The 21,864-nt window shown below is 35.8% G+C and overlaps 2 protein-coding genes across 9 annotated transcripts; both read right to left on the minus strand.

Moving 5' to 3' along the window:
* Positions 1–959: 959 nt before the first annotated feature.
* Positions 960–21,177, minus strand: LOC143217173 (uridine phosphorylase 1). Of its 7 annotated transcripts, none has more exons than XM_076441063.1 (8): positions 20,153–21,177; positions 19,689–19,999; positions 15,081–15,340; positions 8,464–8,587; positions 7,228–7,389; positions 6,792–6,977; positions 5,998–6,330; positions 960–5,492 (listed from the first exon to the last, which is right to left on the minus strand). In XM_076441063.1, the coding sequence occupies exons 2-8, from the start codon at positions 19,797–19,799 to the stop codon at positions 5,310–5,312; spliced, it is 1,359 nt and encodes a 452-aa protein (XP_076297178.1). In that variant the 5' UTR covers positions 19,800–19,999; positions 20,153–21,177; the 3' UTR covers positions 960–5,309. The 7 variants fall into 7 exon arrangements, with proteins under 7 accessions (XP_076297178.1, XP_076297180.1, XP_076297179.1 ...); XM_076441065.1 differs by adding an exon at positions 16,413–16,789 and having other exon boundaries at positions 19,938–21,177; XM_076441064.1 differs by lacking the exons at positions 19,689–19,999; positions 20,153–21,177 and adding exons at positions 16,413–16,551; positions 16,639–17,079.
* LOC143217180 (uncharacterized) lies at positions 15,462–16,417 on the minus strand. 2 transcript variants are annotated; one of them, XM_076441092.1, is made up of 3 exons: positions 16,112–16,417; positions 15,826–15,932; positions 15,462–15,740 (listed from the first exon to the last, which is right to left on the minus strand). In XM_076441092.1, the coding sequence occupies exons 1-3, from the start codon at positions 16,176–16,178 to the stop codon at positions 15,600–15,602; spliced, it is 315 nt and encodes a 104-aa protein (XP_076297207.1). In that variant the 5' UTR covers positions 16,179–16,417; the 3' UTR covers positions 15,462–15,599. The 2 variants fall into 2 exon arrangements, with proteins under 2 accessions (XP_076297207.1, XP_076297206.1); XM_076441091.1 differs by having other exon boundaries at positions 15,465–15,740; positions 16,199–16,417.
* Positions 21,178–21,864: the final 687 nt, after the last annotated feature.

Genomic DNA, 21,864 nt, shown 5'->3' on the forward strand with positions numbered 1-21,864 from the left:
TTTTGAATGGTTACACGTAGCATGTGTAACTTAAGTTAATTGTTGTTGATAGGCAATTTCCCTCCCTCCCACACCCCACCCTCTCACCGTAATTTTTGTTTAACATAAACATTTGAAAAGCAAGAACACATATTACAATTTGTGCAAGAAAGAAAAACACGTGACTATATATTTTGTACAGATTACTTTATATTCATATATTAATATATGTATATATGTATATATTCATATATATTAATGTAAAGATCATATTTTATCTCTGCAAATTTGATTATCCTTAAATTACGTATATATTTGTATTCATCATTTTTTTAGGCTGTTCTCAAAGTATCGAAATCGATTTGGTAAGCTCGAACTTTTCACATTCATATATATTATATATATTATATTTTATATATATATAATATATATTACGTATCATTTAATATATTTTTAATATTATAATATATATAATATATATAATATATAATTTATAATTATTCGCTCGAGTAGAAACTTTTATTCAACTTTATCTTCACAGAACACATTCCATAATAGATTTCGAGCAGACTCGATTTCGCATACTCCGCGAATATTATACATATATTTTGTAACAGAGGTATTTTAACTCGGCGTTCAACAACTTCAATGAAGGTGTATCTTACACAATTGTATATATATATAACAATTACTATGACAGCTACACTGTATAATAATAAACACGGTACAACACTGGAATCGGTAGCTCAGAAAAATATAATATTAACACACCGAAGAACCGTCGTATGGTGCTTCGAGGCTAAACTATGCGAAATATACAGTCTTCCCTCGCATAGTGTTACTATTTTACGCTTCTGGATATTTTTAAAAATCGAATTTGCAACGAAAAATTCTGAAATAATTCACTGTTATATGTATGCTATTAAGTAGAATGTTTGTGAATTTTTTATCGACCAGAACAGAAGAAATAAATCATAGTCTAACCCAGATAGAAAGGTTGGGGATCCTATCGCAAGTTTATGTTCCGCATTTTTTTCAAAATCGACGTTGCGGCCGAAAATTCTGAAAAATTCACAGACGTCTGTGTGATTAGGTGGAGCGTTCATGAATTTTTTCGTATACGAAAAAAGTTATAACTTTTCCTCGAGCAGAACAGAAGAAATAAAGCATAGTGTAACGAAAGTGACACTATGAGAGGCAAGACTGTAAACACCAACAATATTTCGTTAACAGTTATCAATAAATTCTTAGTGGAAATCGTGTGGTAAACATTCGACTGGCAATTGTGCGTTCCGTATGCTAAACTATAATTTTTTCAATTAGAAAATACTTGGAATCTTTGTTGGATCGTTACAATTTTAGTAAACAGAAAATATATAATGAATATTGAATATTAAAGATATGGTTCGAACAATTAATTGAACACTGTCTATTCGTTCAGGAAAATATAAATATCTCTAGAATTAATTATAAATTGAATTTGAAAATATACATATATATATATATATATATATATATATCAAGAATTCATTACACAAAATAATTAATAGGATAAATATAATAAATTATATTTAGTAAAATGAAAAGGATAAATATAATAAATTATATTTAGTAAAATGAATAGGATAAATATATAATATTTATTAATCAACAAAAATAATCTGACATTCGTGCAACTATTAATACACATTTAGCGTTCTAGATTCTGTTCTGCGTAAAAAGATTCGTACAGCTTTTCGGTAACAGTAACGGTGTAAAAGGAACGTTTGTTGAATCCTCTCGACGTGCTTAAGGCTTGTTTGTCGTTGAACACATTTTACAGAATTTTTACAGAAATTTATATTTTTACGAACACAATTAAATGATTTTTCGGAGCGTGTCAACTAGCGACACGTTTACTTTTCCGTAATTGTGAACGTCAGGCTGCGGATCTTTATACATGTACGGAGAAAACAGGTTTTTAGAAAATGTAATTCCACAGAATTCAGTACGATTTGTACAGTAAATCTTCAATGGAGGCAAGGGCCTCGAGGGAGGGAAAAGTTGAAAATTGCATAAACGTCCACAGTCTTTTCGATAAAAATAGTACAACGAATATTTACGATTGCGTACGCATGTGTAATTAATAAAATTAATTCTGCTTTGGTTAGACAACAAGAGCGAACCCTCTGTTTCGTCATGAAATTACAAAATCATGACTTAAAAATATTTACGTGACGTGGAAACTATAAGTGCAACAATATATACGTTCGTCTTTGGAAATTTCAAATGGTTCGTCAATAAAACCTGCGAGAAGGGGCGTACTATTACATACTACGTTTAAAACTATCTGGAATGCTATTGAATTGTACTATCTACAATATTAACATTACTTTGCTAATTGAACTTGAAATTTCCCTAAATTTCAACTTGAGATTTCCGGCAATTTCAACCTTTAAATTTTCCTCGAAATTAAACTTTAAAAATTTCCCTTAATTAAAAACTTGAACTTTCACACAATTTAAACTTGAAATTTCCCTCGATCTAAACTTGCAATTTCCCTTGATTTAAACTTGAAATTTCCTTCAATTAAAACTTGAAATTTCCCACAATTTAAACTTGAAATTTTCCTCAATTCAAAACTTGAAATTTCACTCAATATAAACTTGAAATTTCTCTTAATTTAAACTTGAAATTTTATTATAATAGCACATAGAATATATTAATTATACATTACGGAATAAGTATAGTTGGTAAACCGTCGAAACGTAGTTCAGAACGGTACGATAGAGAAATTTAAAAGTGTTGCGAACATCGTAGACAGAAAATAAATAGCTCGTAATATGTTCATATATTATGTAAAACCTCGATGTTCACGTACACAATAGTTCTTGAAAATATACGCGATATATTGATCATGTTAAGTAGCAGTTTGGTCGATGAAATGTTACATCAAATGTCCAATCAAATGAGTAATAAATTCATTCGCATCTTAGAAACATTTTACATGTTCCGTGTGTTCCACATGGCATAAATCGTACGAATTAAAGTCTTCCCTCGCATATAGTGTCACTTGCGTCTCTACGGATAGTGTTACTGTAACCAACCTCACTACATACCTGGGTTACACTAAGCTTTATTTCTTCTGTTCTGCTCAAGAAAAAGGGACGAGAAAAATCATGAACATTCTATAAGGGGGAACGAACAACAGTGAATTATTTCAAAATTTTCAGTCGCAGCGTCGATCTTGAAAAAAATTCTGAACATAAACTTGTGATAGGATCCCCAACCTCGCTACCCGGGTTAGACTACAAACGAATTATGCTTTATTTCTTCTGTTCTGCTCGACAAACAATTACGAAAACATTCATGAACATTCTACTTAATAGCATACATAACAGTGAATTATTTCAGAATTTTAGGTTGCGAAATGAACTTCTTGAAAGATCCGCAAGCGTAAGTATCACTGTGCGAGCGAAGACTGTAAAAAAGAATTCGTTAATATATGTTTTGCAGAGGCTTTTAGATCTTGATCAACGTTTCGGATAGCGATTGGAAGCTTAGAGTATACATAGTATTTAATGACCACGAAGAGCCACAATTACGGCGGTGCAGTTCTTAATATATATTGATTACGTAATTAATAATATTAACTCGACGAATCCGGTCGTATCTAATTAATCAGATTTATTCTTTTGATATGTAGTAGTCGTAAGTCGTTAACGATTACACGAGATCAAATTTATCGCAACTCATTGTTGACCCAGAGGTTGCTTTAATGTACCTAGGGTAAACGAACGTTCAGAAAGTTGGTCGGACAGTCAGAAATTCTTGCGGGGGCAGAAAACTATTTACCGCATCGAAAAATATGTTAAACAAAATCTGTAGGTCTGGACCGGCTGCGTCTTTTATGTGGTATTACTTTTTTCATAGAACAACGGTTTTCGAGAAAATTGAGAATACCACGTATCACTTGCGGGTCGGCCGGGTGAGATAAGTTACACATCGCTGGTGTTTTTCTCAATTTACTCGAAAACCGTTCGTTCTACAAAAAAAAGTGATACGACATAAAAGACGCGGCCTGTCCAGATCTACAGATTTTGTTGCACATATTTTTCGACGCGGCGAATAGTTTCGAAGATATTCGAGGAAAACGATTTCATCAGCATTCAATTCATTATTATAATGTTTCATCTATTTGGGGCACACATTCTCGACTGTGTTTATCATTTGGTTTTAGTGGATCTTTCGTCCTGACCGAGACGCAACAATATTGTGTAATAGACGAACAGTGCAACGAGCTAAGCGACTATATTCACTAACATGTAGAGATTTTCGAATATCGAACGAACTTATTGCTCAAATCAATACGTTGCCTGCTTTGTACTTGTGTTATCGCGTGACTCGCGATAAAGCTAATGGAATATATATTAGCGGTCCTTTCGCGAACGTTATAAAACATAAGAGGAACTTCGACAACTTCATAGCGCAACACTACAGTAAATATTCGATGGACGCAAGGGCCTCGGGGAGGTTTGTTTACACTGCTCGGTGACCGAGGCAGCTCAAGCTTCGTGGTGTCTGCGGCGTTGCCCCGCAGTGGAGGGGATATTTCTTTCGCATCCAACATGTAACACCTTCTTGCGTTCATAGAATATTTACTGTGTATCGACAATTAACAAGAGTCTACGTGGAATTATTAACGTAACAATATTCTTCGATTTTCCGCAGAGGAATCCGCAGTCTAGATTTACAAACATTTAGCTGCGCAAGTTATTTTAATTAATATATATTATATATATATACGTATTAATTAAATATAATATATTAAATATATTACACACACGCAATAAATTAGAGTAATCGTTCTTCCGAAAAGAAATAATTTGTACTCGTATATGTATTCGTGAAAGAAAAGAATTTCGCGATTCATTAGAAATTTCAGATTTCCTCGTTGTAGATAATATGAATACATATGTGTATAAATAGACTCCGGATTTTGTGCATTTATGGGAAAAATTAAGTAGGTGCGATTTAAAACAGTGAGAGAAGTTGATTAGTATAGATTTTAAGAGTATTAATATATTATTTTCAATACGAAATACTCTGAAATCATTAGTGGCAAAAATGTAAATTGATTTTACTTAGGTCTTGCGTGTCTTGCAATTGATGCAGACATTTTTTTATCTTGCACAAAGATCCGGAATCTATTGTATATATTGTATAAATTAAAGTATATGTATTTTTTTAAGGAATCTGCGCATTTTTATCTAGCATTGTACTGAGACGTCGTGTTGTATTGTTGTCGGGATTGATTAGAGGATTTCCTTGGGAGTTTTCCGGGAGTTTGTTTAATCGTAGTTCTCTGATTCCTGTTGAACAAGCTTGAATCGGCGAGGACTCTTCACGCACATCGATCCGTGGCCTTCGAGAGAGAGGCGTCCTTTTCGTTGGAGGTATCTAGTTATGTAACGAGCAACCAACTGTTGCGGTCGTATCACCCATTCGTCTAGGACTTCCTTCGGCGCCATTACCTAAGTAATATTCGAATACTATTGTTATTGCTTGCTAAAAAATTACGAAAAAATTCACGAACGTTCTACTTAATAGCGTACATAACAGAGAATTATTTCAGAATTTTTGGTTGCAAATTCGATTTTTAAAAAAATCCAGAAGCATAAGATTGTGATAGGATCTCCAACACCCTATCTGGGTTAGACTATGATTTATTTCTTCTGTTCTGGTCGATAAAAAATTACGAAAAAAATCTTGAATAATCTTCTTAGTGGCACGCACAACTATGAATTATTTCAGAATTTTCGGTCGCAAATTCGATTTTTCAGAAAGTCCGTAAGTTTTCAGAGTACATACCTGCTAATCGGCAATTGTATGCATTCGGATTTCTAAGATTTTGCAACCAAAAATTCTGAAATAACTCACTGTTGTGCATGCTATTACTCAGAATGTTCATGAATTTTTTCGTAATTTTTCGTTCATAGAGCACGACATAATAACGTGCAAAAGATAATATGTATATACCTGATCACCCTTCAGACGATCTAACAACGTCACACACACCACAGCAGACTGTATCCCAGCGTGATGCGTGAGAGCGGCGAAAGCAAGACTCTCCATTTCTATATTGACTACGTCCGCCTTATGCAATTTTGTTAGATACTCCATTTTGTCATTTTCCGTGAAGTCGCAGAACGCGCCGTCCAGTCTTCCTTGTCCTTCATAGAAGTCGTAAGTGCACATCGTCTTACCGACAACAGTTTCATAGGGATCGTCACGGTTCGTAAGCGCTTTAAGCTCTCGAGCCAACTGTCGGTCCAACTTGGCGGGTCTTCGCACCATTTTACCTAACACGGGCTACGAAAAGCATATATTATTCCTGATTTCGAAATCTTCAGTAATTTCATTCAATTCTAAGAAAATTACAGATATATCATTGATTTGGTAAACTTTTCCTAGCGTGTAACCACAGTTTTTGCTTTTCTCCTATAAATTTTAGTCTTTTCGGTATGTTATCTAGTAGATTTGAAGGAGGAGATGCGAGAAATCCAAGTTTCGATCCTGGAGGATAAATAGTTCAAAAGCTACAAGTGTTTAAAGTTCTCTAGAGACTTATAGTGTTTTTGACTACAAATCGCTCAACTTCAAATACTTATAACTTTTGAACCATTGATCGTCCATGATCGAAACTTGGATTTCTCACATCTTCTCGTTAAAATCTGCTGAATAATAGAGGAGAAGTGTAAAAATTTATAGTAGAAAGGGAAAAATTTCTGGTTACCCAAGGAAAAGAGCAGCTTCATTTATGTATCGCTTACCAGTTCTAAGTGAGCCTTCATCATTCCATCGACCGCCTCTTCGGAAATGACAACGGTGCCACCTTCGAGGCCAATCCCTCCGCAAGTACCGATCCTGAAGAATATCGGATCCTTCACTTTAGCGTGGTACATCAGCTTGATCACTTCGTGCAGCAGAATTCCGACCGATGGGATGCCCATTCCGTGCTAAATATTCAATCGGATCAATTCAGAACCGAACTATTTTGTTATTTTATTTTTTATTTAAACTCTTCGTATTATGATCTAATCGATGCCTAACAGAATTGACGATAACATGATTTCTCCTCTTTCGAATCATTAACTTCCCTCGATTTAGACTTGAAATTTCCCTGAATTAAAAGTTGAAATTACCCTGACTTTAAACATGAAATTTCCGTCAATTTAAACTTGAAATATATGATAAATAAAGTCTTACGCTGATTGAAAGCACCGGCCCAACTTTGTACATGGAGTATCGATACGAATACTGGCTAATGTCGAGAAGCGTTGTTCCCGATGGAAGCTTGTGACCTATCTCCTTCATTATGTAATGGGCGAACTGTTCCATTCGTTTCGGTGTTCCACCCATGCAGACGAACTGAAACAGAATTGCCATATGTTGTCAAATATGTCGGAAATTGATAAAAATTTCCCTGAATTAAAACTTGAAATTTCCCACAATTGAAACTTGCAATTTCCCTCGATTTAAACTTGAAATTTCCCTCGATTAAAACTTTCAATTGTTTCCTCAATTGAAGCTTGAAATTTCCCTGAATTGAAACTTGCAATTTCCCTCAATTAAGAATTGAAATTTCCCAAAATTGAAACGTGCAATTTCCCTCGATTTAAAGTTGCAATTTCCCTCGATATAAACTTGAAGTTTCCCTCAATTGAAACTTGCAATTTCCCTCGATTTAAACTTGAAATTTCCCTCGATTAAAACTTTCAATTGTTTCCTCAATTGAAGCTTGAAATTTCCCTGAATTGAAACTTGCAATTTCCCTCAATTAAAACTTGAAATTTCCCACAATTGAAACTTTCAATTTCCCTCAATTGAAACTTGAAATTTCCCTCAATTGAAACTTGAAATTTTCCACAATTGAAACTTGCTATGTCTCTCGATTTAAACTTGCAATTTCCCTCAATTGAAACTTGAAATTTCCCTCAATTAAAACTTGCAATTTCCCACAATTAAAACTTGCAATTTCCCTCAATTGAAACATGAAATCTGCGTAAATTTAAACTTGAAATTTCCCTCTATACCAGTGTGTATACATATGTATAATATCTCACGCGTGATGTAATTGACATATCGTAAAGAACGTTGCAAAGAAACTCTCGAGTGGAAAACTGCGCAGTATTTGTATATTGAAATGAAGGAACATGTAAAGCTAGTCGAACACGCGCGTTCGCTACTTCTTGCATATCCAATTAATTTAAACATTACTCTGCGTATCGCTTAACGGTTATTCGCGTTGTTGACGACGATAACTCTATCATAAGAACAATGTGTTTACCGTGTTAAAGGTACACAAACATTTTTGTAATTTTGCTTATTCGATGTAGCGAAAGAAGTGCGAATACAAGATCGTTAGGTAGAATAATATTATAGAGTATTATAGTAAATAGAGTATAGTATATGTATATATTTATAGAGTATTTGTTAATTTACCTTGACGTCGCCGAACATTTCCACGAGATCGTGGGAACCGCTACCGAGTGCAAGGTGGTACAATATATCTTGATCCATGAGCTCGATATTTGGATTTCGAAGTCGCACCGATCCATCTCTGTAGCTGGAATGATACAACGGGAAACATTCTGTTTAGCAGAAAAAAAGTAGAGATTATTTTACTCGTCATTGAAAGGTTCAACGGACGTCCTGTTGCGGATGTTCAAACGACATCCAGTTGGGGATGTTTTTGAGAGGTTCAAACGACGCGTCGCGGTGACACGCAATTCCGCGGTGAGTCGCGTTGCACGAGTCGCATTGACGACCACTCAGCGGCTCTTAAGAGTGTAAAGACCCAACCCAGACCTATCTTATGAATTTTTTAGATTATACGACCATTGATAAACATTCGAACTTCTTGCTAGCTTAGTTGAATCATTTGTATTTCAGAGAATCATAGTAATAGCTTCGTAGTATAGCATCACAGCAGTTTTTCCATATTCTTTATCCCCGAACCAGTGATGCCAGATGAGGGGAGTCACGGTGAAATGATGTACCCCCTCTCTGATGACGGGGAATGAGTGGGGCGAATGGGAGACGCGTTGCACGTGCGCGATGGGGACCGTGGAGTGTGCGCCTGCGCACGGTCCTGGAATGGAATAGTGGAAGGGGAAGAAGAGGGGAATGTGTGAGCTCCGTCTGGAGCTCAACTGGCGACACTGCATGAGCGCCGTACGGCGCTCATTCTGGCTTCACTGCCCCGGACAGCAAATCAGGATTTGCTGTATGTATTGATAAAATGCTCTGGCATAAAAGAGCGGGACAATCCTGCAGAGAGAGAGAGAGAGAGAGAGAGAGAGAGAGAGCGAGAGAGAGAATCTAAACATAATGCAGAGACCAGGTATTGTAAGGGATTTGATATTTTCACCGAGAAAATTGGAATAGTATGTGGTGTGTTTAATGGAGAAATTGGGTCAACGTCCACATAAAAAACTCGAACCGATAATGACAATGTCCTTTAGTATTGCCGCGTATGGATCCATGTATTTACTATTTACGTCGATCAATGTCGATAGAGTCGCAAGCTGGAAATAGACGCACACGTACTTACACACAGTATTATATCAACTTTATTGGTGGATGACTATAATAGAAAACAGTTGTGCATATCCAATGAAAAACAAAAATGAGGTACATATACGTATATCGAAGTATTATGAAATGATAAAAAAATATTATTTGTCAGTTGGCAGTTTAAAAATATATAACAATATTAACAAATTTAAACTTAAAATTTCCCTTTATTTCAACATGAAATTTCCCTTGATTAACTTCCCGATTTTATAGGGAAGTTATTGTAATGACCCCGAAAATTGAAAAACGATTTTTTAGCAGATCTTCACGTTTCATAGTCATTGCAGTCATTTTAGACTATTTTCAGCAAAATGTTCGTGTGTGTGTGTGTGTGTGTGTGTGTGTGTGTGCGCGTGCGTGCGTGTGCGTATGTCTGTTTCTATGGTATCAAATTTTTCGTTAACGTTTTCTGAAAAAGTAACAACGCGATCAGAATGATGAATGATGCAATCGATGTGCCCCGTCGTAACTTAGAGCTGATTAGATTTTGGTCCATATTGGTCAAGTAGTTTTTTAGATTTTTAGTTTTTTTCGAAAAGAGTTGATTCTACAATGCAATTTATACGAGAGAACGGAAAGTTTCCACCGAAGAAACAAACGTAATTACACAAAAAAATCTTTTTTTCATTTTTTTTAAATTAAAAAAACACACATGCGGAATATTAAAATTTATTACTTTTCAAGAAAATACTAAAATTTCGTCTATATTGTGGTTAGATTTTCAATTGGCCAGTGTAGGAGTGAAAGTAAGAACTCGTTATCGTGATTATATGAAAAATGCAAATATTCATCAAAATTTAACACCAATACTAAAAATCTCGAATCATATAAATATGTCGAGTGAGGAAAAATATCAAATCACACGTAGTCAATTTCCAGTGGTTCCTGCTGAAGCGATTACGATTCATAAAAGTCAGGGACAAACATACGAGAAAAGTATGTTTGAATTTTAAAAAATCAGAAAGGCGAACTTTACAAATGTTGTATGTAGCACTGAGCAGAGTTTCAAAATTGAGCGCGGTTTATATATTTTGGGACAATTTAAATTAACAGTATCGAAGAAAACCAAGATCAATACTGCAAACCCGGATAATCAGGAGTTGTATCGTTTGCGAAAAACTAATTAAGACAATTTATTTTGCAACATTAGTATGCTATAACAAGGAACCAAGCGAGCAAAGAGCCTGCGATGTTCGTTTAATGCGACGCCATATAGCAAACATTTTGATAAGTAGAAAACTATTGAATTTCCCTCAAAACGTATAATCTTCTTAAAACGTACACTTAATAATGATAATAATATACTGCAACTAACGAATCGGGAAGTTCTTTGTGTGGCTCGTGGAGAGTCACACACCAAATAAAAAAAACATTAATAGCTATAGGTACTACTAGCCATGCGTACCACTAACCCTTTCGCAAGAGCAGTCCTATCCGCGAGCTCGCGAAGCGAGCGAGCAACAATAACCCTCTAGTTTCAACTTGAAATTTCCCTCAATTTAATCTAGAAATTACCCCCAATTTGAACTTGAAATTTCCCTGAATTTAAACTTGAATTTTCCCCCAACTTGAACCAGATCAATTAAATGTCCAATTCTTAATCTATTTCAAATAAAATTCTCTCCAACTGTCATACCGAACAGCGTCATCGTACTCTTTCGTTTTCCCGCCGCGTTCTTCGTTCTCGGCGGTGAGTTTCAGCGGGCAAACGTGATTCTTCTCATCGGAGAGTTCTCTGTCGCACGTACAGGTCGGCATCTGGCCAATCTGAAGTCTCCTGCTGTTCCTTGTAACGACGGGACACGAGGTCGAAGGTTGCCAAAGGTTGCCGACGCGATGTGAGCTCGAACGAATCGTCGATAGGAGTAACAATCGAATCGAATCGAAGTTTACGCGACCAAACGTCACGGAGGAAGAAGAACGACGGCGATCAAAGCCGGTGTGGTTCCCGAATAGGATCCGTGATATACATCGTGGAATCTTTATACGTTCTCCTCCTCTTCCCCTTCTTCTTTCAGTATTGCTAATCCCACTAGGTTCGCGTCGGTTGTGTGCCAAACGGTTGTCAGCCAATCCACTCGTGTAAACATAAACGCGCACACGCAACGGTATAACTGGTTCGCGACGATTGTGTGTGCACCTGGTGTACTTTTACCGCGCGCAACAGTGCATCGAACAATTGTGCGACAATTCCCGTGAGATTTCTCGGAAAACGATTGATAAGAACCGGCTCTACCGCGAATTATCGGAACTGATCGAGTTTCGCACCAAGAAACTTACAAATATATATATATATGTATATACATACATACATATGGAGTTTATATATTTATAAGTTTTTATATTGCAAGTTGGAGCAGGTTGAAAAATGAATTTTTCCAGGTTTGATCGACGGTACGTAGATCAAGGACGTAGATCAAGGATTTACTGTGTTTATGTTAAAATTGAAAGTGAGAACATTAGTTGGAAACGCTTAACCTCAGGATCTAAGAAACGGTGAGGGTTTTTCTTAGATCGAGGATTTACTCTACTTATACACTATTTAAGATAACATTAGTTGGAAACGCTTAGCCACAGGAAGTAAGATCCTAATATTTTAAATATTGCAAATATTGCAATTATTATAAATATTGCAAGTGGATATTGTAAATACTGCAAATGAATATTGCAAATAAATATTATGAATATTGCAAATAAACAATTGCAGTAAATATTGCAAATGTTTCAAATATTGTAAATATTGCAAAATGAATATTGCAAATAAACTATTGCAGTAAATATTGCAAATATTGCAAATGGATATTGTAAATACTGCAAATGAATATTGCAAATAAATAATGTAAATATTTCAAATATTATGAATATTTCAAATATTATACATATTGAAAATATTATAAATATTGCAAATATTATAAATATTTCAAATATTGTATACAATGCAAATATTGCAAAGAAATAAAAATAAATACTGCAAATGAATATTGCAAATAAATATAATAAATATTGTAGATATTTTGTAAATAAGTATTGTAAATATTGCAAATGAGTATTGCAAATATTGCAAATAAGTATTGTAAATATTGCAATTATTGTAAATATTGCTAATAAATATTGTATATATTGCTAGTAAATGTTGTATATATTGCAAATATCGCAATAAATATTGTATATTAGACAGAGAGGATTTTTCCTAGATTGAGTAGTTACTGTACTTATATTGAAATTGGAAGTGAGAAATGAAAACATTTAGAAACGCCTAAACATAGGATCTAAGAAACAGCGAGGGTTTTTCTTATATCAAGGATTTACTGTATTTATATTAAAATTTAAGATAATAACATTTGTTGGGAACGCTTAACCACAGGATCTAAGAAACAACAGACACGCATGAAGGTAAATGAAATATCAGAAAATAACAAATACACATTCGTATAAGATTGCTGTTCTATTATCAATTGTAATATCCACTGTGAACGATATAATCGCGATGGATTATGTAGGATTTGATTTAAGAAATCACTTAATAAACAACTGTGAAAAACAACGGAACGGATTAATGTTATCGCTAATTTTATCGCTTATTCTATACTTATTATGATATAATAATTATATAATAATTCTATTGATAAATTTTATTAATCTAAATATATTCACCTGTCTCTGTAAATATTTATTGTTGTAACTTTATAAAAAAATTCGATATGAACAAGTACAAGTAATCTTTCCTTTTCTTTTTTACATTATTTTTGTACTAGTGGCTTTATATAAATAAATTTATCTGTTCCAGAAAGTTATGATAACCGAACGATACCAAATCATTATTGATTTCAGGTCAAAGATTGTGATATCGTATCGAATAATATCAAATCCTATGTAGGTACAGCAAATAATGAAGGATTGTTTAATAATTCTGCAAAGGTATCGATACCAGACTGATAATAATTTCATATTCTCATATATTTAAAAATCTCTATTTCTCCCGTTCTGCTCAACAAAGTATTACGAAAAAAATCATGAACATTTTACCTAACAGCACACATGACAGTGAATTATTTCAGAATTTTTCGTTGCAAATTCGATTTTCTTAAAAATCCGGAAGTACAACATTTCGATGTGTCCCCAATCCTAACCTCACTACATATGGGTTACACTAAACACGAATTATGCTTTATTTATTCTGTTCTGCTCGATAAACAATTACGAAAAAATTCACGAGCATTCTACTTAAATAACAGTGAATTATTTCAGAATTTTTGATTGCGAAAACAATTTTTTTTAAAAATCCGCAAGTATAGAATTGCGATGGGGTATCGTACCTCACTACCTGGGTTACGCTATGCTTTATTTCTAACTGTTCTGTGCTCAAAAAATGGCGAAAAAATTCACGAACAATCTATCTAGTGGCACACACAACTGTAAATTATTTCAGAATTTTTCGTTGCGAATTGGATTTTTAAAAAAATGCGGAAGCTTGAATTTGTGATAAGCATCCGAGTTAGACTACTCACGGATTAAATACACTCTATATCTTCTTTTCTGCTCGACGAAAAATTACGAAAAAATGTATGAACGTTCTACTTAATAGCATACGTACCAGTGAATTATTTCAGAATTTTTGGTTGGAGGATCAATTTTTTTTAAAAATCCAAAAGCATACATAACATCGTGATGGGCAACTGTTGTGCGCGCCTATGATGTATGCAACGTGTGTACACCTCTGTCGAATGGGTTGCAGCATTACAGGCGGATCATGAAACTGTTAATACCTAACAAGCGACGCCGAAATCGCAATTATAATTATTCTTCATTTCCGTCTTATATTGTCACGGAGAAGCGCCTCTTTAAATTTTCTCTATAAAGATTAACTTGACTCAAATTTTTTATAAGAATTCCACTTAATTTTCAAAAATTACATTTAAAATTGAAATTTCCCTAAACTTAAACACGGAATTTCTCTCGTTTTAAATTTGAAAAATTTCCCTCAATTTAAACTTGAAATTTCCGTCAACTTAAACTTGAAATTTCCCTCAATTCAAAAATTCGAACATAAAATTTCCTCAATATTTTGTTCAATTATTTCGATCAATTCTAATAGGTGCCATAAAAAAAAATGATTCACAATCCAAACTAACATCCACCCTACTACTTATATATTCCGTGGATCAATGTTTCAGTGATTCGTAACGTCAGAACCACATGCACTTGTGGATTCTGCAGATTCCTTGTGTCAGCTTTCACATTAGAAACGCTCTTCCCAACTAACATCACCAAAAGAGAACATTCCAAATTCCTATAGAAGAAATTCCTATCTCAATCAAACTGATTCGTTGTCATCGACAGGATCAATTTTCACGAAAACCTAGCACGAAAGAAGTGATCTCTTGGAACGGGGCTAAGGGGTGTAAGAGAGGAGCCAAGCCCTTATTCTAATCGAACATGAACATCAAAAATATAAAATCGAAATGTGACAGAGAACAACTCACTCGTCGATTTCCTGTTCCTCCAGTAGAAGACTCATGTTTACACTTTCACCAGTTGATTTGCTGACTGAGGACCTCGGATATTCCTTTCGACGATCCTTCGTAGGATTACAATTGCAGAAACGACGGGGCTGGAACAATCGCGTGGCGCGCGCGCTGTTTCGCCTCGATCCTAATTCCGAGGGGGTGAAGCGAAAGACGGAAGGGGCGTCAGCTTGTCGGCCATCTTGTGTGGTTGAAACTGTGGCGCACTCTATAGGCGACTTAAAAAAAAAAAATGTTACCGATAGAGGTACCAGTCGGTAATCGCGCCATCTAGCGGTTGATTCGCAACTAAATTTGGCTAACAGTTTGAGCGTTTTGCCGCTAGATGGCGCTGTAAGTACGTATACGAAGCGCAAAAAAAAAAGGTAAGTACGTATACGAAGCGCAAAACAGATTGATGGATTTCTTCCTCTTATCTTTATCTTTAATTTTTCCTGAAGTACATTCCAGCTCTTATTGTAACATAGTAAAATAGAACTATATAATCTTTTTGCTGATACCACAGTAATACAAGCAAAGTGCTCCAGGATCTAGAATATCTAGCAGCCTGGGCCCCTGAGGCCTCAGGCGAAGAAGAAGCCGCCATGGCGGCCAGGAAGCAAGAGGAATCTTCATCCACTAATAAAAAGAGAAAAACACAGGAGAATACAAACTTAAATTCAATGGAGACGGACATGAGCGATATAAAAAATAAAGAAGATACTTCTATTCCCTTCAAAAGAAGACGGGAATTCGGCGTAAATCTATATCCAGCTTCCCACAAGGGTCCAGCGTACGTCGCGGCCATCTTTGGTAAGTCAGTTGCCAAACCTAGAAACTCACAGAACGCTCTTATATTAGCGAGAGCCCTTAGCAAAAACCATGAAGGCGTAGAAGAAATCAAAAATGAAGGATTCGGAAAATTTAACATTAAATTCAAGTCACATATACAAGCCAACAAATTCGTAAAAGCGGAAAAAAGGATCTTCAGGGAATTAATACATTCATACCTAAATACCGCATCTGCAGGAAAGGCCTAATAAAAGGATTCTCCACCGACTGTGCTCTGGAAGACATTCAGAAATACTCCAACTCACCTGTTCCTATCCTGAATGCCAGGAGACTCAATAGGAAAGTAAGTAACCCACAAACTGGCTCTGGGGAATGGATTCCAAGTGAAACCATTGTTATCACCTTCGAGGGAACGATCCTACCTGACTACATCAAACTGTACAACCTGATTCACACACCAATGGAGCTGTATATAGAACCTCTAAAAATATGCTATAACTGCTTCAGAACAGGACATACAGCGAAGTTCTGCCGCAGCGAAATGATCTGTAAGTGTTGTGGTACATCAGGATACAACATTTCAGATTGTCAAAGCGATACGCCAACTTGTGCTCATTGCAAGGAAGCACATCAGACCCTGCATCCTAGCTGCTCCGCCCTACAAACAAATAAAGAAATAAATAGACAGATGTCTCTTCTTAATGTTAGCTTCTATGAAGCGAAGCAAATTATCACAAAACTCAACTCAGGGAAGAAATCTAACACCACACTGGACACCAAAGAGAACTTTCCTCCTCCAATAAGCCAACAGAACATCATTCATCTCAAGACAATTGGAGGACAACAGGCACCTGCTTCGTCTTCGCCCACTTCCAAATCAACGGCTCTAACATCCGCTAAAAACAATGTCTCCTATCTAGCATCCACCACCACACAGGTATATAAAAACACAGTAGACAATAACCCAACAGTAAATAACCTCAAAATTAGACAGAACTCCACACCCACTATAGTTCGTTCAACTAATCTAACGAAAACACCAGCTTCAACCCAGAATTTGGTAACCCTCATTCAATCTTCTCCCCTTAAGAAACTTTCTCCCGCAATCAAACAATACAAACCATCCTCATCCATATCCTCAAAACCCTAATCTAAAAATAAAAAGGTAAAGATCAAAGACCACAACACAACACCATGCTTAACTCTCTACGCATCCTCTTTTGGAACTGCAGGAGCATACAAAATAAAAAGATAGAAGTAATTCATATGGCAAAGGAGGCAGATATGGTTATCTGCGTCGAAACTTGGCTAAGACCAGGAACAGAATTCCAACTTGCAGGATTTCACACAATAAGGAAAGACAGACAACATAGACAAGGTGGTGGGATCGCAATTTTCATCGCCAAATATTTGAAATACAGTACTCTCCCTAATCTCGAAATTTCAGACGGGTAAACAGAAACTTGCTGCATTCAAATAACCAACCTATCCGAAAAAACCACAATAGCAGCGTGCTACAGACCTCCATCCAATAAAATAAAGGAAGCAACCTGGGACACATTTCTTCAATCACTCAAAGACATTGGACCTTTCATTATTGTGGGAGATTTCAACGCTAATCACATAGAATGGAACTGTCCAAAAATAGATGTACCAGGGAGGATATTATTACAAATAATTGATAAGAATGAAATAGACATAATCAACCACAACTCATCATCACACTACGAAGCCAGAAACGGAACGTTCAACAACCTCGATCTGGTCTTAACACATGGGAGCATCGGAGAAGAAACCACAGTGACCCAGGAAGACGATCCCTTTGGCTCAGACCATTTCCCACTCCATATTTCAATCAATGTAACAAAAAATGTTTACAAACCTAAGAACAATAGACTTTCATCACAGAGAACCAACTGGGAGGAATATACGAAAAAAATGGACTATCACCTGGATACCATCAATCTGGCTCAGGAAATATCCCCAACAGAAAAATACAATCACTTTGTACAAGGTATGACACAAGCAGTACTCGAGAGTACACCGAAGAGAAGGTCTGTTAACGCACATACCCATAGAAACCCAGTACCATGGTGGGATCAGGACTGCGACAGAGAGGTCAGGATTAGGAAGGCCTACTTCAAGAAATGGCAACACCAGTCAACTACTACCAACTGGATACTGTACAAAAGACAAGTAGCTATTACCAAGAAAACATTAAAAAGGAAAAAAAGAGAAAGCTTTCGGAACTTTGCAGCAAATCTATCCCATAAGACTTTACACACGTATATCTGGAACCACATCAAAATCCTCAAAAACAAGTGGACAACAACCAGGAAAAAAGAAGAAATTAACAGCAAAACACTCAAGGAAAATCTCAAGACAGCCACGGACAAACTCTCCCCGTCATGGGTTCCATCTAATCCTGCCATACAGTTAGAAACTACTCCTAACACATTTTTGGATTCTCAATTCGACTTCACTGAATTCAATGCAGCAATAGATGGATCAAATCCCAATTCTTCACCCGGACTAGATGGAATAGACTACAAGATGATCAAGAACCTATCAAATAAATCTAGACTCCTCCTTCTAGACATTTATAACGAAATCTTCACCAATCATAGCATACCAGAAGATTGGAACAAAACTCAGGTCCTCTTCATCAAAAAACCTGACAACCAAAACTTCAGACCAATCTCTCTCACGTCATGCATGTGCAAAATCATGGAAAGGCTGATTAACAACAGATTAACCTGGTGGTGTGAGACAGAAGGTCACATTCACCAAACCCAAGCTGGATTTAGGAAGGGTCGCTCTTCCACGGATAATATACTCAATTTAGCAACATACATATGCTCTGGCTTTGCTAAAAATAACTACACTATCGCAGCATTCCTTGACGTCAGTGCAGCCTTTGACAATGTACAATCTAACATCCTCTTAAAAATTCTAGCAAAAATGGGAGTCCCGCTCAACATTCTTCACTTCATAGCCAATTGGTCCTACTGCCGCTTCGCTTGGTCCCCGAGCTTCCAAGGAATGAGAATAATATACAAAGGCCTTCTGCAAGGAGGAGTACTCAGCCCTCTCCTGTACAACTTGTACGTAGCGAACATCCTCCAAGACCTACCAAGGAGTATACAAGCATCCCAGTACGCTGATGATATTGCTATCTACACTAGAAACTATATCCTGGAAAAAGCCAAAACAGAAATAGAAATAGCTTTTTCAAAGGTAAGATCCAATCTTCTCGCACTAGGACTTGATCTTTCCGCAGAAAAGACCAAAATTGTAGTTTTTAATAATCTAAAATTAACTGCCGGTAGTACCCAATTTCAATTAGGTGAGACAGAAAAGACAGACGTAGTCGCAGCCAAATTTCTCAGAATACTTTTTGACAATAGACTTAACTTTAAAGCTCACATACACTTGTTACACAGCCGTTGTCTACGGACCATAAACATAATTAAATTCCTCCGAGGTGTCTGGTGGGGAGCCCACCCTGACACATTAATAATACTGTATAAATCTCTAATCAGATCCAGATTGGATTATGCATCTCACATCTACTACCCTAGCCAGCATGCTCTCATAACCAAGCTAGAATCCATCCAAGCACGTGCGCTTAAACTAGCCCTTGGTCTCAGAATGTCCACCCCCACTAATATTGTTCTCGCAGAATCAGGCATCCCCTATCTACAAAACAGAGCTTCCTTTTTAGGCAAAATTCATCTCACTAAAATCACATCCAACACAAATCACATATGCAATCACAATATACAAGAACTTTACCACATAATCTCCAAAAACCCAAGTACTGTGGTCAACAACACTGCCAATGTTCTCATGAACTGTATCCTCACTGTTCAAAAGATTTCTCACACATGCCATAAAGACTATCATTTCCCCTGCATAGCTGTACCATACAGCGTCCAAAATTTTCGTATTTCTTGCGATCTAACAACAGGACTTCATCTCCAAAAATCACCACACCCTAATGCAGAATTTATAGACCATATCATGACACACTATCCTAATCACCTTCACATATTCACCGACGGTTCCAAGGTACAAGGCGGGCTCTCAACGGGTGCAGCTATTGTCTGCCCGGAAAAAACAATCGGAGTCCCCATTAATATTAACCCTACAGCATCGGTATTTACAGCAGAGTGTGCTGCTATATCAATAGCTCTGGACTATTTCCAAAGCGCAGACAAACCACTGCTAATCTGTTCGGACTCGCTCAGTGCCCTTACTTCTCTTAATAGCCTCTTCATAAACACCCGAACTAACTTTCACATAATTGACATCAAACAGAAAATTTTCAACATAGTTTCCGAATCACACAATCCAAAACAAGTCTCGCTAATATGGATCCATGAAGTAAGAGTAAGGAGACCTATCTCGATAGCGTATAGAAGAAAAAAGTGGCGACAAAACTTGTTCCCGTATTGGGGAGGTACGCCAAATGGAATGGTATGAACAGAGAATGTCAGTGTCAAAAACGTGTCAAACGATGAAACGGAAAGGTTAGAAATACATGGTTATGTAATGACCGGTGAAGAACTAAGGCTTTAGACCAGGTTAGGTCCATAAGCTGGTAATTATGATACAAAACTTATTAAATACATTCTATCCTTACGAACTAGGTTAACAGTACAAAAATAAAGATATAAAATACAATATTAATGGTAGTATTGGGTTAATAGAAAATACACAGTGATAACAATAACATTATATACAATAGTATTAATAGAGGTTAAAATCTTACAACTAAAGTTTCTTTGGCAAAGTTATTGCACGTTAATTAATGCGTCGTCTAGTACTAATGAGTGATACGTTAAAATTATGTGCTTCTATGTATAGGATTCTAATGGCAAGCTCTGACTTAAATAAAATTGACATTTATTTTGGTTAGGAAATAGCTAATTGATTTAAGTGCACTTGTGTCTAGATCTTTCACAAATGAATCAATGTGATATGGACCTCTCCATCCTTATATTTCTAATTTCCTGTGAAAGGATTATCTTTCTTCTGTGTACTTTGGGCAGTTCTATAGCTCTTCATGTCCTCACTAACATTTTTTTCTATAAGTAATACCTAATGTATTGAGCGATGAGGCGAGGTTGTAGTGATTTGTCCTGTATCGACAAACCCATGATGTTATGAAGCGTTATATATATAAATTACAAAATTCCATTCAAAAGAAATAAATTATATTCTATAAACAAACTACTTTTACATTAATTAAAGTTAATATAATTAAATATATTACAGAGAGAAGAACACACACACTGTACCAGAGAATAATTTACATATCTATACGGACATATAGATATAATTTTGTATTCAACAAATTTGAAATCAATATGAATACATGTATGTATATTGCTGTAGGGAAAAAGAAGCAACAATATTAAAGGATGCTATAGTATGTAATATTTATACATAATATAAATAGTTGTAAAAGAAACAAATCCTATTATGTGTAAAAACTTATTGTACTTTTAATTACATTATAAGAAAACTACTTTATTACAACTACTTTTAATTATATTATAAGATACCACCTCTTTATTTTACAAAAATAATAAGATTTTGAAAATCTTTTTAAAAAATTTATAACATTCTTTTTCTTCAAATTTTGCGTATTTGCACGTCCTGTCATAACATAACCATATATTTCTAACCTTTCCGTTTCATCGTTTGACACGTTTTTGACACTGACATTCTCTGTTCATACCATTCCATTTGGCGTACCTCCCCAATACGGGAACAAGTTTTGTCGCCACTTCCAAACTGTACAAATAGATCTCCTTACTCTTACTTCATGTATGGATCCCAGCCCACTGTGGCATAAAGGGAAACGAACAAGCGGACAACCTGGCAAAAGAAGCCACTAAAAAAGCCCCATCCAGTGTACATAAAATTCCATACACAGACTTTAAATTTACTTTCAAAGAGGAAA

This window comes from Lasioglossum baleicum, chromosome 16, assembly GCF_051020765.1.
Source record: "Lasioglossum baleicum chromosome 16, iyLasBale1, whole genome shotgun sequence".
NCBI classification, from domain to species: Eukaryota; Metazoa; Arthropoda; class Insecta; order Hymenoptera; family Halictidae; genus Lasioglossum; species Lasioglossum baleicum.

Coding starts and splice junctions, on each gene's coding strand:
- LOC143217173 (XM_076441063.1), bottom strand. CDS start 19,799: ATGATAGTCTTTATGGCATGTGTGAGAAATCTTTTGAACAGTGAGGAT. Junction 6,331..6,791: donor TGAAGGCTCACTTAGAACTG/GTAAGCGATACA, acceptor TGCTTTTCGTAG/CCCGTGTTAGGTAAAATGGT. Junction 5,493..5,997: donor ATCGTCTGAAGGGTGATCAG/GTATATACATAT, acceptor AATATTACTTAG/GTAATGGCGCCGAAGGAAGT.
- LOC143217180 (XM_076441091.1), bottom strand. CDS start 16,286: ATGGTTTCACTTGGAATCCATTCCCCAGAGCCAGTTTGTGGGTTACTT. Junction 15,933..16,198: donor GGCATTCAGGATAGGAACAG/GTGAGTTGGAGT, acceptor GTGAGTTTCTAG/GTTTGGCAACTGACTTACCA. Junction 15,741..15,825: donor TTCTTTTGAAGGGAATAGAA/GTATCTTCTTTA, acceptor TCTTTTTATTAG/TGGATGAAGATTCCTCTTGC.